The following is a 16,006-nucleotide window of genomic DNA, read 5'->3' as shown; positions in this document are numbered from 1 at the left end:
GAATGACGCAGATAAGTTGATTTGGGGAGACTAAAGGACATTCCACTGCGTATTACTTTTGTCATCACTGGTGCAAGTATCCACAGTGAGATACAAGTGTATATATATATACACACAGAGACACGTTTTTATATATATATATATATATAATTTATATATATAATTTATATATATGTTTATATATAATTATATGTCAATAGGCTTCCAAGCATAACCAAGACTCTCATGAGGTTTGGTTCTTGTTTCTTTAATCTTGAGCAAACTTCCTTACATGTGAAGAAACTTTGAATTTAATAATTAAAGTGTATTAATGCACCTGCATCTTTTCATGCAACTCAAATATCCCCACGCATTTGTCATGCAAAGCAGAATGTTGATTCAATCTGTATCATACATGCTGTCACTACAAGAAAATGAACAGATGAAGAGACTTCTATGTCCTAATGTCATTCACATGTTTTATGGCAAAAAGTTATTTTCCTTACATGCTACTAATAAAGAATTATTAAATGGGTAATAAAAATTGAATGAAGCGATGCAAGAGAAGAATGAACAATATTAGGAAGAATACTATCTATCCTGCCTCTGAAACAGCCTAATTTTTACATATAACTAACATAATGGTGTTTCAAGATTAAACATTAGAAAAAAGAAAGCCATTTATGAGACTATGCCTGTTAAAAACTGTTCAGACTCAAACCAGGATTCTACCTCAAAGAAAAAAACATCCCCATCCCAAACACTTGTCTTTTTGCTAAAAAGACCAATCTTCTTCACAATTAAGTTTTTCAATTTCACAATTTGGAATTTAATTATCTTTGAAAGGAAAACTATTATATAACACTAGGTAATTTCAGATGATGAGGTTATGTTCACCATTTAACTAAATGCAAGCAGAACATGTAAATTAGGCTGATCTTCCCTATTTGGCTCACCAGGTGGCAGCAAGCTTCTCGACAGTACCAAGTCCTGTTTTAGCATGACCCCAGAACACCACACTCAAACACATTCTGTACTTTCAGGCCTGCTTTTCAGTTTCACTAAAATGCATTCAGATTTCTCAGAGCAGCCGGAACACCTCCCCCAATCCCCAGCCATCTGTGAATTCTCATTGCATGTCGCAGCACTACAGGTGCTGTTGAGATTCAGCAGCTCAGGGCAGGACGTGGCCAGGTCCCTGGGCCCTCCGGGGGTGCCCACTGAGCCCCATGCAGTGGAGCAGGAAAGCAGTGACTGCTCCAGCTCGAGCCAGGAACCAGCCATACTTTGCTGCTTGCATCCTTCAGCTCACAAAGCTATCTTCCAAGCGTTCTGCTCTTCCTACCCAAGAACAGTCAGGTGACATACAGCCTTCCCCCCACTTAAAACACTGAAAGCAGAAAACATACAAAGCAAAACTACTTACGGTTTTCTGGGAGGGAGGATACTTTTTTTTTTTTTCTCGTCAACAATACAAGAATTAGAGACAGCTGCAGGCTCCACCTTTCAGAAACACAGTAGCAAAAAATGAGTACTTGCTTCCTAAACAGAGGAAGTCCACAGACACAATCCTGTCACCTGAGGGCTTGCTTAAAGGGCAACATGAAAAGTACACAGCAGGAGAAGAGGCTGAAAAAAATTGCCCAGAAATTTTCCTCTACTGCACCTCTGCCTTCATACCTGGCAACAACTACTCATACAACTGATTGTTGTTGGAGAATCAGAGCACTGACTGCTGGACAAGAAGCTGTTCTCTCCAACCACTGCGAGCTCCACACGCAGACTGAATTTGTATTTTTTCTGAGTACACAATTCCAGCTAGTCAGAATAGTAACGGGAACTAAGATCTGAGTATCAGATCATGGATATACTGTCTTGTGAGGCTGAGACGTTTTCATTAGTGCTTATAAGGAGGAAGGTACCATCATAATGTTTGCCATCAGTAGCTCGCGTTTGGTCTGCTCTATCACAACATCACACACAGACCATACAGCTCAGTAGTATGGAGGTTGTTTCATAAAAAAACAACTTACCATTTTTTGACTTGATCTTCTGCACACAAACTTTGAGAATAGTTTCCAATCAGAACACATCTGCAATAAAGTAAAATCAGACATTAAAATCCCACTAGTGTCACATTTTTTTCACCTTCATTCTCATCCTGTTCAGCAGCTTGCCCTACATACTTCAAAGACAATATACCAAGAAGACTAGATCAGATAACTGTGCTGACTGTCAAAACAGCCCTCCCCAAAGCAGTCCAAACACACTTCACTAGTGTCTTGAACACTAAGTCAAAGCAACATACAAGATGTGGCTGTGCTTCACAGCCTCTCTATAAACAACTAACACTGTTCTTACATCTCTGTACAAACTAACAATGGATGTCTGGTCTAGCACACAGAAAATGTTCAGGTGCTTAGTATATGAGAAAGAACTCAAAAAGAAAAAAAAATCAGGAGTAACACTTTAATTAAATAGCATTTATGGTAAACTAGTTCTTTGCAAGCTAAATCTCACCTCCTAGGCTATATTTTCAATAGCTTAAGTTTTGAACAGTATTTCATTTCAAAACAATTTTCAGAGTCAGAGTCAGATTAGACCTAAATATGCCAAATAAAACCAATACACAATGATAAGAGCCGCAGCCCATGCACAAAATTTATTGTGTGCTACTGTTTATAAAATACTTCAATAGTTCAGAACATGCATAAAATTTTCAACTTAGACAGGGGTATGTACAGATCGTACTTCATGGCAAACAAAAAAAAAAGGGAGATGAACTCTAGTGACATAAGTTTCAAGTCGTGTTCCAGGGGATGAGAAGGACACGTAGCAAATGTCAAAATATGTAACAAAGTACAGTGGCAATCAGTACAGTCCATTATTTGTGAACAAATTAGCACAGGGCTTCAATTTTTATTTTAACCAAGCAGTCCTGTAGATATCAAAATACATGCAGTCTCAAGTTTACACTTTCACTAATGCCTTAGCAGTTGAACAGAGCAATTGCTTACGCGCTGCTTTGCCTAGAACAAAAAGTATGTCCAATACAGTTTCAATTTCCTTTGCAGCTTAAAAAATAATAAAAAGCTTGCAGCTATTCAGCCCAGTGATTACTAGCTATTTATGCAACTGTAATACTCACAATAAAGTAAAAGTACCCATAACATCTACGTAACCTATAGATGTACATCATAGGTCTATATATTAAATATTTGCAAAATGAAAACATGCATACACAAAATACAATGCCAAGCTTTACAGACTTGATATGAATCAAAATTTACTTAAACAATGTACAAAGTTCAATTAAAAGTACCTTAAAATTAACACTTCCATATTTTTCTTACTTTTAAAATTAGTATATATAATATTTTTTTTTAAAATTCAAGATGGGGAAGAGTCTTGAAAAAGCTGGGCAAAAATGTTTCTAAATTAAATATTTTTTAAAATCTGTGTTCAAGTAATAAACATTCCTACATAGAAATCTTCTGATAAGCTGTAACTAAAAAATACAGTGAATACAATATAGAATTAGCAACATCTAAGGAGTAAACCTGAGGTCAGCATTTTACAGAATGACCAACTGAGATTTTTTTGGCATTTTTTTTCTATTTAAAATACAGTTTTTGCAGCCTCAGATATTTTAAGACCTTTCTAATCTATTGTTTTAAAGACATTTCATGAAACCAATGTCCATTAATAAATAGTTAGCTCTTAGGGTTGTATTTGAAAGTCTGATTTAAAAAAACAAACAAACAAACGAGCTACCTCTACTGAAAGAAAATCCCATTTGTAAACTTAAAAGTGTTGACAACAATAAGCGTAAGATGCTAGTCTAGATGTGCTTTAGTGATAACAGCCCGATTCTCTCCTCAGATCTCTTCTGAAGATGCAGCAACCAGCGATGGACTGTGTGTAAATCCACGAAGCATGCTCCCAGGAGGTCGTGTCACCATGTAAAGAGAGGGGCTGTTGTCTCAAAAGCACGATGGTTTTTCTTCAGCGGGATCAAGTTAAATGGTTTTCCACCTCTTACTAAGTGGTCACTTCAGCTGATCCCCCTGGCTATTTCATCTGTTGTCACATCAAAAAGCAGTAATCTAGGAATTCTCAGGCAAGACATAAGTGAGTAAACCAGAAGTTGACGTGGTCACTGTGCATTGTTGTTGCCAGTTCCATTGTTTCCATTGGCATTTGTTGTGTTTATAGTATTAATACCATCTTGTTGAAGAGCATCTTTTCTTGGTGGCATTCTCTCATTGATCCTATCCAAACCTTTTGCTTCTTCAAAACTGCAGATTTTATGTTGCGGAGAGAATCCTCGTATTGCTTAACAAAATGCAAATTTGATATGTCAGTAATGGAAAAATAAGTTGAAATCATATACTTTTTCTAATAAATGATGTTTAAAAACAGGTAAGAAATCAGCCAAAGAAATGTGTGGCTCTGTATCTATACTAGGTAAAAGCTAATCTGCTCTCTTAATATGTTCAATGGCTATCATTAGGTTTATAACAAAAAGAACAAAGTATGGCAAATATTCTGCAAGTAGGAATCAAGGCGCTTAAGCCCACTTGATTGCTTCTGCATGTCCCTGGTGTGGCCAGCTCTAAGCACCAATTGCTTCTGCTGCCACGTTCATCAGGCTCATCTTTTAACATCCCCGTTGTCTTCAATGGAATGTCAGTAAGATCTAAGCAGCACAGCAAGTGCAGTGGAGGCAAAGCAGCAAAGGGTTACAAAAGTACCAGGAGATTTATGTCCTGCATACACGTTGATGGCCTGATCCTGCAGTTTTCATGCAGGCAAAACTGCGGGATATGGATCACATTCTGTGCTAATCGTGTGGATGATGGAAATGGACACAACCACAATCACTGGGTTAGCACTCTGTTCAAACAATGGAATTGTTTAAATACGTATGTATTTAAAATACGTATAGAAAATAGGCATTATTTTTCTACTGATTATTTTAATGAATGAGGTCTGTAGTTGAATTTAGACCTGAAAATGGTTGACCACATAGTAAGACTGAAGCCTTTGGGATGAAATAATTCTTTGGAGATTTAAGTACAGCTTTCCACTCACAACAACGGAACCTCTTGCACGTGTGTGAGAGAACAGAATATGGCCCTTGTTTATATTTTTGGACATCTGACTTCCTTAATTAAAAAACAAACAATGCAGTTATTAAATGGTGCTTTGTGACCAAATCAGAATACACACAAAGGTAGCTCTCCCAATTGCTATGCTGTTTGTCATTCACTTCATTGAATATAGAGCAAGAGGGAATTAAAGGGTCTATGAAGAAACTTCAACAATCTGAATTTGAGTACTTGAATACCAAATAATTTGATGGCATTTTACTCAACACTGCTAAAAAAGGATGTATATACAACAGCTTATTTAGCACAGAAGCACTGATAATCCATGGAATTTAATATGCCTTATACTGGCAGGTTAGCCTATATACTGGAAATAAATTTGGTCATCAAATTATGTGCAAAACCCATAGGGAAAAAATTACAGTTGTATGTCTTGCACTACCAGAACAGTTAGAGGAAGTATTTAAAAATTACGTTCAAAGCCATTAAAAATAGATTTTATGAAAAAAAGCATGCATAAACAACCCTCCTTCAACAGGTAACCCATCCCTCCAACAAACCCTTGCAGTTGAATGCAGAAAAAAAACACACTAAACACTATCATTTTAACGATTTCAAGACAACACCACATATCACAACATGCTATTATACAAAAACCTACTGCATATTTCGTAAAAACAAACAAAAGACCCCAAACCCCAAGAATATCCCTAAAATATTAAAAGATAATCATCATCCTGAAGCCAGAAATGAATGTTACATGTCAAAGGGATGAATCAATACAGTTGATTCATCTCTGCTTGTGCAAGTTGAAAGTAAAACACACCCACACAGAGTACTTTTGAATTCCCTCCCAGACACCACAGATCTCTGCCAATGGCAAAGACTCTGATCATACCTTTTTCAGCCTCAATTGCCTCTACAGTGGCTGTACAGAAGTGAGCAGATGCATGCAAAATGAATGAGAAAGATGAAGAGTGTAATATCGCATAGCAGAAAAGGCAATGATCAATTTAATATAGTATGCTACGCCAGATTAGATTACAATTATTTAAAATTATAATTAAGGTTTTGGGGGTCGTTTTTAATCTTAAAGTGAAATTTCTCCTACATTTTAACTATTACAATTTATCAACTAAAAGTATATCAAGAGAAACACTAATTACTGGAACTTCATTTATGGTTTTAAATGCACATTTCTAAAATATATATATATATGTATTTTAAAGGCAGCAACATAAAATCTCAACTAATGTTAAAGTTGTGGTATGGTTAAAAAGAAAATCTGTGAGATTACCCTTTCCGACGATTAAAATATATTACTGAGCTTCATTAAATTACCAGGAAATATGCAATAAATACAATACTGTCAGTGTTCTAATAACATGTTTTTCTTGTTATGGCTAGCTCCCTGAGGTTAAACTAGTCATTCAATTTCTCACCATATTTTATGCTTAAATGTGTGTCTCTGAGAACTGAACTGTGAAATTCAAACCATAAAAGACAAATTTAGCAAGTGATATTTACAAAGCCTCATAAATTGTTTAGTTGAATCCACAACAAAGTCTAGATCAGGAAGAGCTCTGGATTTAACAGTCTTGGTGGATAACTTCATGTGGATAGGAATAAAAACCTAGTTTACTCTGTTTTTTGAACTAAGTAACCACGACAAATGCTGTAATGTAGTAGGTGTAAGATTTTTCCATTGTTTATTGTTTTAGATCTAAAGTCAAAGCTATAACGTAAGGCTATTAGGATAGGAAAATCATCTTCTATTGGACCAGACAAATAAACCACTTATAACTAAGATCTAAATAGTAGCTAAATTTAAATAATGGTAACAACTTTTTACCTCCCCTACTATTTACCATGCCTCTTAATCTCATAAAGTAATATTCTTTAACAAAAAATTGTATACATAGTTGTAAACCTACTTGCGTGGTGCTTGATACAGATTAATAACAACGGATATCATTAAGGAGTATTCAAGCAAGTGTTAGGCAAACTATCTAAATTAAGAAAATTTTAATAAGAAGAAGATTTTAAATGTAGGTTTGTGCTTAGTATGTGCTGAAGAATAGAATTCTTTAAGGTGAATTAAAAGCTTAGTACTTCTAGTTTCCTACTGAGCATAAACCAGACACAGCAGATGTATAATCAACTGCCTACACTCTGCCTTAACCTATTACATCAAATTATCATTTCCACTGAGATGCTCTAAAAAATAAAATAAAAAACTTGAATTCCTAATAAAATAATATGGAATATGTTAAGGGTAATGCAGTGTTTTAATTTTTACATACTGCATATTCCCAGCTGCCAAAAAAAATAAAAATAAAAAAATCTTGTGCAAATCTAAAGAGGCAAGGGGAATCCCAATTATATCAAAAAGCCACTTGAACAGATCACTATTTATGTTTACATTAGTGAAAAAGCTTTCTCAATTTGTAAAAAATAATTATTTTAGAAAGTTACCAAATACATATATTTATACTATAACCAATTTGCCATGTAAATATAAAACTACATCAGAAAAACCACCTCTTTCCACCATTTCCTGTTACCCGTGAAGTCTTTGTTTTCAATCTTTTCCTGAAAAGATCACGAATACTAATTTATCTCTGTAAATTATGTAGCTTCATAATACAGATTTTAAAATTTACTCCTAATTCATTCTACTTTTATCACTACCTTATCTCCAAAATATATCTTGGAATATACAATGCACTGAAGAAAAGATAACTTCCACCTTGACATAAAAGAACAAACTGACTGGAAAATACAATACTTAAAAAACACACTGTAAAAACTCAATTTGGAATATAATTTTGTTGGATTCTCTTTTGCAGGTACCTCTAAATTAAAATGATATCCTTGATAGATCCTCATAAATCTAGAAAAAATACTGCATCATATTAATATATTTTATAAACCTGAACTCTTCATTCTGAAAATTCTCACTTTCCCAGCAAATTTTAAGCATTTCCATTCTCAACTCCAACTCTCGCCCTGTTTTACTTAGGAGACAGATCTGATACAAAGTCAAAAAAAAAATTCTCATTGTCACTCTGACTAACAGTAACATTAGCAATGACTCTGATCAAAAAGTATTTGTGTAATTAAACTGATTTCTGTGGAAGTATTAAAATTTTAAATTTAGGCTTGTGGCTTTTTACGTGCTGAATAAGGCTTTTTAGGGTGGTTTTGTTGTTTTAAACAGAGGTTGACTATTTCAGTTAATAGTTCACTAAGCAATGATACTTAAGGGTGGTCATTAACATTTGAGATTCTATAATGTAAGTAATGTAATTAATCAAAACCATAAATCCAGAGTTTATAGAGACATATCAAAGGCTATAATTTCTCAAAGTGTATTTTTATCCTAGTAAAATAAAGCTCTCTAGAAATAATTTTTGATTGTTTTTCAAAAATTATACCCATGTGTTTCTAAAAAAAAAAAAAAAATCAGATATTGACTCCTATAGGATGTAGTTTTACACTGATTTTCAAAATTGTCTTTGTTTAATGTTTTCACTGCAGTTAGAATTTCTATTTTACCCTCAGAATTCTTTCTTTTGCAGTAAGAATCTGTTCAACCATCTCCCATAAAGCAGTTGTATTTGATTAACATTTTTGGTGCCCTTCTCTGCATCCCATCAATGCCAACAAGCTTCACTCCTGTGAGAATGGCCTCTATCTTACCAAAGACAGCAGGCATGGTTGAACAAATTCTTGAAACAGTATTGGTATATGCGAAGATTTAGCACAAAACACGTTATTGACATTAAGAATTTATTGTGCTTATGATGCTTCAAAATAAAATACTATTCCAATTCAGATTTTACTACCCCAATAGATGAAGCTGGATCTGAACATAATCCAATTCAGAGCAACTAAGACACCATTAATGCAATACATATGCAATGTTTGCATATATTTTGGCCTGATAAAAAAAATTCCGCCCAGATCTCTAGAGGAATGTAGACATACACTCCAATTTCTTATAACTTTCTCAGCTTCTTAGAGATTTACTGGGAAACAGCCCACATAGATCTTCATGAATTTTTTCATGAATAAAACAGGATAAGCAAAAAGAGTACGACAATGAATATTATTTATTTTCCCAAATCTAGGGATTTGAGATAAGTTATTGATAGTATATTGATCAACACGCTACAATATACTTCAAGAAGTAATTAAAAATTTGTAATACAAAAATCATACTATGCTAAATCATACTATGCTATCAGTGACCATATTTCGCCACGAATATGTATTCACTGGTATTGTGAAGGCTTAGTAAAGTATCAATTAGTGAAGTTTTATTTTATTTTTGGTTTACTTTTAGTTTTGCAGTTGAGCATAGCAAATTTGAAAACTTCTTTTTGAAAAACGAGACAGTAGAATTCATATAGGTAAAAAGAAGTTACTGCAATTTAAGGAGAACTAACAGCATGAGTTATTTTGAACAATCAACATGATTAAACAAATGAGGTATATTAATGTAATGCTTCAAGGAATATTGCCATTAAAAATTCTAGTAAAAAAAAAAAACCACCCACAAAAATCCAAAATGCATTTTGCATACTTTCCAAATGACCCACATTTTCAATAATGGTACAAAGTTTTATTTAAAAAAAATTTTCTAGTCAGTTTGATCCTCTCTAATATTTGCAATGCAACATGGTTTTAAATCTCTTAAATGAATGAGAGGAGTACAAACTCTTTTAAGCATATAGAGTAACTTATTAAACAATGAAAATTAAAACTAGGACATATGCTTTTGGAAAAGTTGGATGAATTAGGAAACAAACATCACTTCTTGTTATAGACATTCACAAAACAATCACATACACACACTGGACATATAAACTTACTTGCAGACATTATATGTCCACTGAGAAATGACTTAAAATGTGACATTCATGTTTCAAAGCTATAAGAGAACAGCTTTGATAGTTTAATAGAAAATGTAGTGAAAGGGTTTAAAAAACAAAAAAACACTACATAGAAAATTTAAAAGTATACACGTAAATATCCTAAATCCCAAAATGAGAAAAGCAGCAACTCTTGGAAAAAATGGTGTTCAGCTCATCAATATATCACAGTCTTTCAACTGCTATAAAATTAATTGGTCAAATATGACATTTTTATACGTTCTATTAAAACCTAAGATTGGCAAATAAAAATATCTTTTGATATATCTTTTGTCATTGAATAATTTATGTTGAGTGCTGCTGATAGGAAGTCCAGTTTCAGATGGATATATTTTAGTTATCCACCGCTGTGAACAGAAACCTGGACTTCATTTTGTAATATATTTGGTACAATCTCACAGTGTTCTTCCTAAGCCTAGCTAATTGTTTATGGGCCTTGTGAAAAATATGATCCAATGATTCAACAAACTAAAAAAAAAAGAAAAGCCTTTTACAAAATATTCAATGAGCCAGATTACAGGTATATTTTGTATAGAGTTCTTTTTATTTTCATGCAAAAAATATATGCACACTTAATAACACCCTTTTATTTTGATTTATTTACAAGTTTTAAATTCAATCCCTTTATTCTCAACTGATTTTATAACAATTACTGAATACTTTTCAAGTACATTATTGTTCAAAATGCACAGACATTGTGCAGCAGCAAATGCAGCAAACCTCAAAAACAAGGTGCTACAACATTGCTTCTACATCAAGAGACAGACAAGTGTCTGGGATAGTGGTTTAATTTTAACACTTATACAGACATACATCTATACCTAGAGAGAGACAGACAGATCTAAGAAAGCAGCTACATCTGCAGAGGAAGGAAACAGCATGTTACAAGGACAATTCAGGGAGGTCAATTATACATAGAACATTTGACAAACAACATAGAGAACAAACTTTGGCATTAATTACCAGGGTACAAAACGTAGCACATTTCAATCTATCAATGGAGTGTAATATGGAACTCTGCAGCCTGTAGTTGTTTGTTAAGATTAGTATCAGTGAGAATTTGATATCGTCAATGAAAATACTAATACATAATAAAATCATTTTAATGGAAAGCAGACAAGTAAGGATGCAAAATTACATTGTAATTCTTGTATCTTTAACAACCAAATACCTTAATATCAGATTTATAAGGTCACTCCACCTGAGACATCTGCATCACCTGAAAAATTGTAAACTACGGAAGCTTGAAGTCTGAAAAATGTGGCCTGACACGGCTGAACTCAATTGCTTTTAGTTTTATACCCTGGTTAAGTATCCATTTCACATTGCCTGATTAACACATAACACTATGCTTATTTCAGCCGCTAAGACAAGAACTGAAAAGCATAAGAAACTCCCTGCATGCATTATGTGTAGTGTTAGCAAAAGAGTGAGATGTGCCCCAGTCCATCTGAGGCACAGCAAGTTGCATAACATCATTACCACTTTGCAGGGTCTGTCGTCCTCCGGCCAACACTCCACTAGGTAACATTCCAGTGGGAGTCAAACCCTTGAGTGTCAGCACACTTTCACTCTCCTCCCTGGTGTAAGAAAAAACAGTACAAAAAACTTAAGTGCCTGCTCATGAAACCTGTATTAAAGCAAAATAAGGAACTGGGAAAGGGACAGCCTGTTTTTGCTGTCCTTTATCCATGCCAAGGTTTACAAGAATTCAAATTTAATCAACAACAAATTCAATTTAATCATCAACAAATATTTCTATGCCATACTATTCTTTCCTGTCTAGGAGTTATAAACACTGATTACTTCTGAAATAACTTAGAAGCAATTATTCGCATGCAGGTCCATTAATTTTGAATGCCTCATGAGGTACTGTGCATAACTCAGTGCCATAAAACAACCCACAATTTCACTGAACGTGTCTGTGCTTCAGGAGATACCAACTTCAAAAAAAATAATCCCTATCTGAACAATTATAGTCTGTGGAAAGCTACACACACACACACAATACACGTACTGTAACATACTACTTCTATTTTGTGTAAATGTGATCATGAAATCTCTAAATCTAGATCAGTAGGAGAAAACGGTATTTTTAAAAGCTGGAAGCAAACAAACAAGAGAGTCCCAAACCAGCAACTAACCTCCTCCTTCCCCCACCCCAAACAACAACAACAACAAACAACACAAACAAAGTCCTGAACTTTCAGTTATGACAGAAATTTTCCCAGCCAGCCCAGATCTTCTCCTTCACACCTTTGATTTCAGTATGTTGCTTTTCCAACACTTACAGTTAATGCCTGGGCATGTCTCAAAAATAACTTAAAAATATTTTTTTAACAAAAACACCAACATCAATGGGGTGCATCGATATGCAAAGTAAGATTCTGACACACAGTGACCTCTTTGAAAAACATTTGGTATCTATTACCGTGGAACAGAGATTTGTTTTCCTAATATACAGATTAAGAGGGGTTTTAGGAAAGCAGAAACCACCCAAGTACCTGAGAACAGAGAAGACTCTTGCCATCTTGCCAATTGCACGAATTTTGTTTCTGATTATTTCTTTCCGTGCTGCAGCTGTACCTACTTTCAATGGAATAAGAGAGAGTCTCAAGCTCATCGATATTTACAAAGCCACCATTTTACAGCATATCAAATTCAATACAACTGTTTAAATTCAGTATTATTCACAGGAGGGCAGTACCCAAACACTTACAAAACACCACATTATAAAATTCTGGCTTCAGAATACCACCAAAACCATCATCACCCTCTGTGTCCACAAAACACACACAAAAAAAGTTTAGGATGTTCACAATGATTTGCTAAAGCTAGCAAGCATCTAAATTACTGTCATTACAACAGAGTAACTATCATAATTCATCTGCCTAATTTTATGCATGAAATTATTCACTGACATCTGTGTTTATTAAGACGTAGCTATGTAGCTCAATACAGAAGCCAGATATTAAAGCCACAAAAAAAAAAAGTTGCTAATTCTTACACAGCTGTCCATGAGAAAACAGTTTTTGATTTGCTGGTTTTTAAGTCAACTTCCCAAAACATACACCTGCACGAACTAAAAATCAAAACAAAATGCCAAAGAATTGCAGTGTTACCTCCCTTACCAACTAATTCTATGTTCTATATATCATCTTAGGTTTGCATCACTTGCAGAAATTACAAATACCAAAGATATGGAGTAAATACTGCATATTCCACAGAGCAGAGAAATACCATTTGTGATAGATAAAAGTGAAGACAAAATTCTGAAAGGAGGCTTTGGGTTTGGAACGAAAGCTACCTTTGCCTGCACTGATATTATAAAAACAGAAGTGCCTTTCTTCAACATTGGTTTTTGTTTTGTTCAATGTATAATAGTCAAAGTCATCCTCCTTTCCTTTTGCGGACAGCCCAGGTCCCCTAAAAAAGTATAGGCAGATGAGGAGATATCAAAACAGCACAACAGTCAACCTTGTCAGACCACCACTTCAAGAACGCAAAAGGCCTTCTGTTGAAGAAGAGTGAGTGGACTTCAAATCCTGAACACCAAACCAAATGAAATACAGAAGATAAGAGCACATTGGGGTAAACAACAACAGCTACAAAAATCCACACGAAAAGGAAAACGTGTAGTAGAGACAAAGAAAAAAAAGGCAGGAAGACAGGAAGAGACGACCTTTGTATGAACATGATGAAAGAATTCTGGGGTAGAACAAATCTCTTAATCCATTTAAATGAAATATAACCAGAAGCTGCTGAGTTACATTTTTTTTTTTAGACAAAGAACAACTTTAACGAACTGCAGACATCAAACAAAAAAAAAAAAAGAAAAAAAAGGAAGCCAATGAAAAAAATGAGGATAGACTGAATAAAAAAAAATCAATGTTTACTGAAAATAACTCAGCTTAAAAGTTACTTTTTAATATTCTATATGTTTTCACTTTCTCTCTCTGAACACTATTAAATAACAGCTTGATGATCTGGAATGAGAAAGCTTTTTCAGAGTTTTTGTCAAAGTTAGTGGCAGATGAGGGACCATACACCTTCCATGCAAGTCACTCAGTTTTCTTCCCACCTACAACTACTTCTTGAAGGCTACACTGCTGCAGAGCCGTAACATCCAGGGTGGGAAGATTACAGGCAGTGCTAGGGCCCGTATTTCTACTCTGGCAGGTCACTATGCCATAAAAGAGAAATGCTGGTCTATGGTATTACGGAGAATGCATTACTCCAGGAGGCAGCATTGCACAACATCTAGCCACTGAATCCTGGTTAGTTCAGAGAACAGTCAAGTAGCATCTGCCTGGAGAAGAAAGTCAGAAAGTCTTGATCTCACCCTAAATTAGAGGGGATCCGACAAAGAACTCTCCCATTGCGCATTCCTAATGCCTGCACAAGAAACAAGTTCTGAAATGCTCATACTATTATGCTCCAAAGAATTAACATAAACTTTCCAAGTATCCCTATAACCAAATGTACTCCCAAATACTAGAAATACTCTCTTGAAGTGGCAAATATATGCAGAGAGCAAACTGACTATTAGGTAAGTAATGGTCAGAAGAATTTTCCTGCACAGAAAAATTCTAAATATCTACCCTGGGATTTCAGAAAAGCAGGTGATATGCTATGAATTTAAATTAGTAGACAACTTCTGAAATTTTGCATCAAACCATTTTCAAAATTGCACATACAAAGTATCTTTTTAACATCTCAGTTGAAGGAAACTAAAGTTCTAGACAAGCCAGGTTTTGGAACACTATAAACACATTCCATGCACAATCTTAAAAAATGCTTACAACTAAATTATTAAAAATCAAGACAGACAACTGAATGCTCCCTACACATGCAGGGCCAAAGATAAAGATTTAGAAATAGGTAAGAGAATGAAATTCTACAAAGAAAAAAAAAAAAGAAGGAATGGAAGAAAGGAGGAAAAAATTCATGCACAGAAAGACAGATGTCTTGGAATATGACTTCTGATAACAAAATTCACAAACCTTTACAAACATCCCATTAAAACGGGTAATAAAATAAAGTGCTGTACGTCTTTCAACACAAAGATATTTTCTGCATTAATACTTGTACTAGCAGGTTCTATGAAGTCATATTTCAAAACATTCCTACTCTGTCTGGTCTGTACCTTTTTTATTGCCATATATGAGTCGCTCTTCAGATGGAGAGTCCAGAAAAAAAGGAAGTGAACGATGGAGAAAAAGGTGAGTGAGACAAATAAAATAAAGATATTTAACTTGGCAGTGGAAGGAATGGAGAAGAAATGTGAAAAAAAAAAAAAAGAAAATGGAAAATTGCAACGCTTAAAAATGTTTTCTTTGAACAAGAAGTGGAATTGTAGAGTGTGTTTTAAAATTTGATGATAAACAAGTGAAAGCTTGAAAAGTCAACAGTTAAAAAAAATAATTCACATAGAAAGATAAAGCATAGACAGTACCTAGGTGGCATTAAGACATACGCACCAAGCAAAGAAATTGTTAGAGACAGAAAAATAAAATAATTCAAATTAGGAAACTGCATCTGCTGTACTGTATTGTACCGCATTGCCTGTAAGACACGGCATATGCAATCAACTGATGAGTGTACTTTTATACTGGACAACCTAAATCCTAGCATCCCAGAAAACCACCACACCCTATGTACTGCAAATGTTTTGTATAATTGTTTTATGTTCAATTCAGTACGATTACTTTCATCAAAAACAAATTCACTGTTTGCAGAATCACATTTGAAACAATTTCTAATTTTTTATGTAAATGACAGCAAAGTTCAAGTGGCTCATAACCAATGCATTCCTATATAAAACACACAGCTACTTTAGAACACCACAATTCTGCTACTAGATTTTAACATAGTAACTGCTAAACATTAAGAATTGGACCACATCTCTAATATCTTTACAAATGATCTTTAGTGTTTCTCAAAGGCTGCTGAAACTTTTCTTCTTCCTACACTGTCATC

The 16,006-nt window shown here is 34.4% G+C and overlaps 1 protein-coding gene across 9 annotated transcripts in view; it reads right to left on the bottom strand.

Annotated features, from left to right (window-relative positions):
- Window positions 1-16,006, bottom strand: part of PPP3CB (protein phosphatase 3 catalytic subunit beta) — a 51,580-nt gene that overhangs the window by 4,458 nt on the left and 31,116 nt on the right. For 2 of the 9 annotated variants that reach the window (XR_005266719.2, XR_005266718.2), the window contains exons 11-15: window positions 15,174-15,200; window positions 12,532-12,616; window positions 11,510-11,607; window positions 2,013-2,072; window positions 1,406-1,482 (exon numbers count right to left, since the gene is read on the bottom strand). Coding sequence is in view for 7 of the 9 variants with exons in the window: in XM_038181431.2 (XP_038037359.1) it covers window positions 4,136-4,314; window positions 5,989-6,018; window positions 11,510-11,607; window positions 12,532-12,616; window positions 15,174-15,200 (419 nt within the window). In the remaining 2 variants the exon portion in view is untranslated. Of the gene's footprint in view, window positions 1-1,405; window positions 1,483-2,012; window positions 2,073-2,615; window positions 4,315-5,988; window positions 6,019-11,509; window positions 11,608-12,531; window positions 12,617-15,173; window positions 15,201-16,006 lie in introns of those variants that run through there. The other 7 variants (XM_038181431.2, XM_072040185.1, XM_038181432.2 and 4 more) reach the window with 7 other exon arrangements.

The sequence above is a fragment of the Anas platyrhynchos genome, chromosome 6 (genome assembly GCF_047663525.1).
Source record: "Anas platyrhynchos isolate ZD024472 breed Pekin duck chromosome 6, IASCAAS_PekinDuck_T2T, whole genome shotgun sequence".
Classification (NCBI taxonomy): domain Eukaryota; kingdom Metazoa; phylum Chordata; class Aves; order Anseriformes; family Anatidae; genus Anas; species Anas platyrhynchos.
The sequence above is the reverse complement of the archived record's forward strand: the minus strand, read 5'-3'. Positions and strand labels throughout refer to the sequence as shown.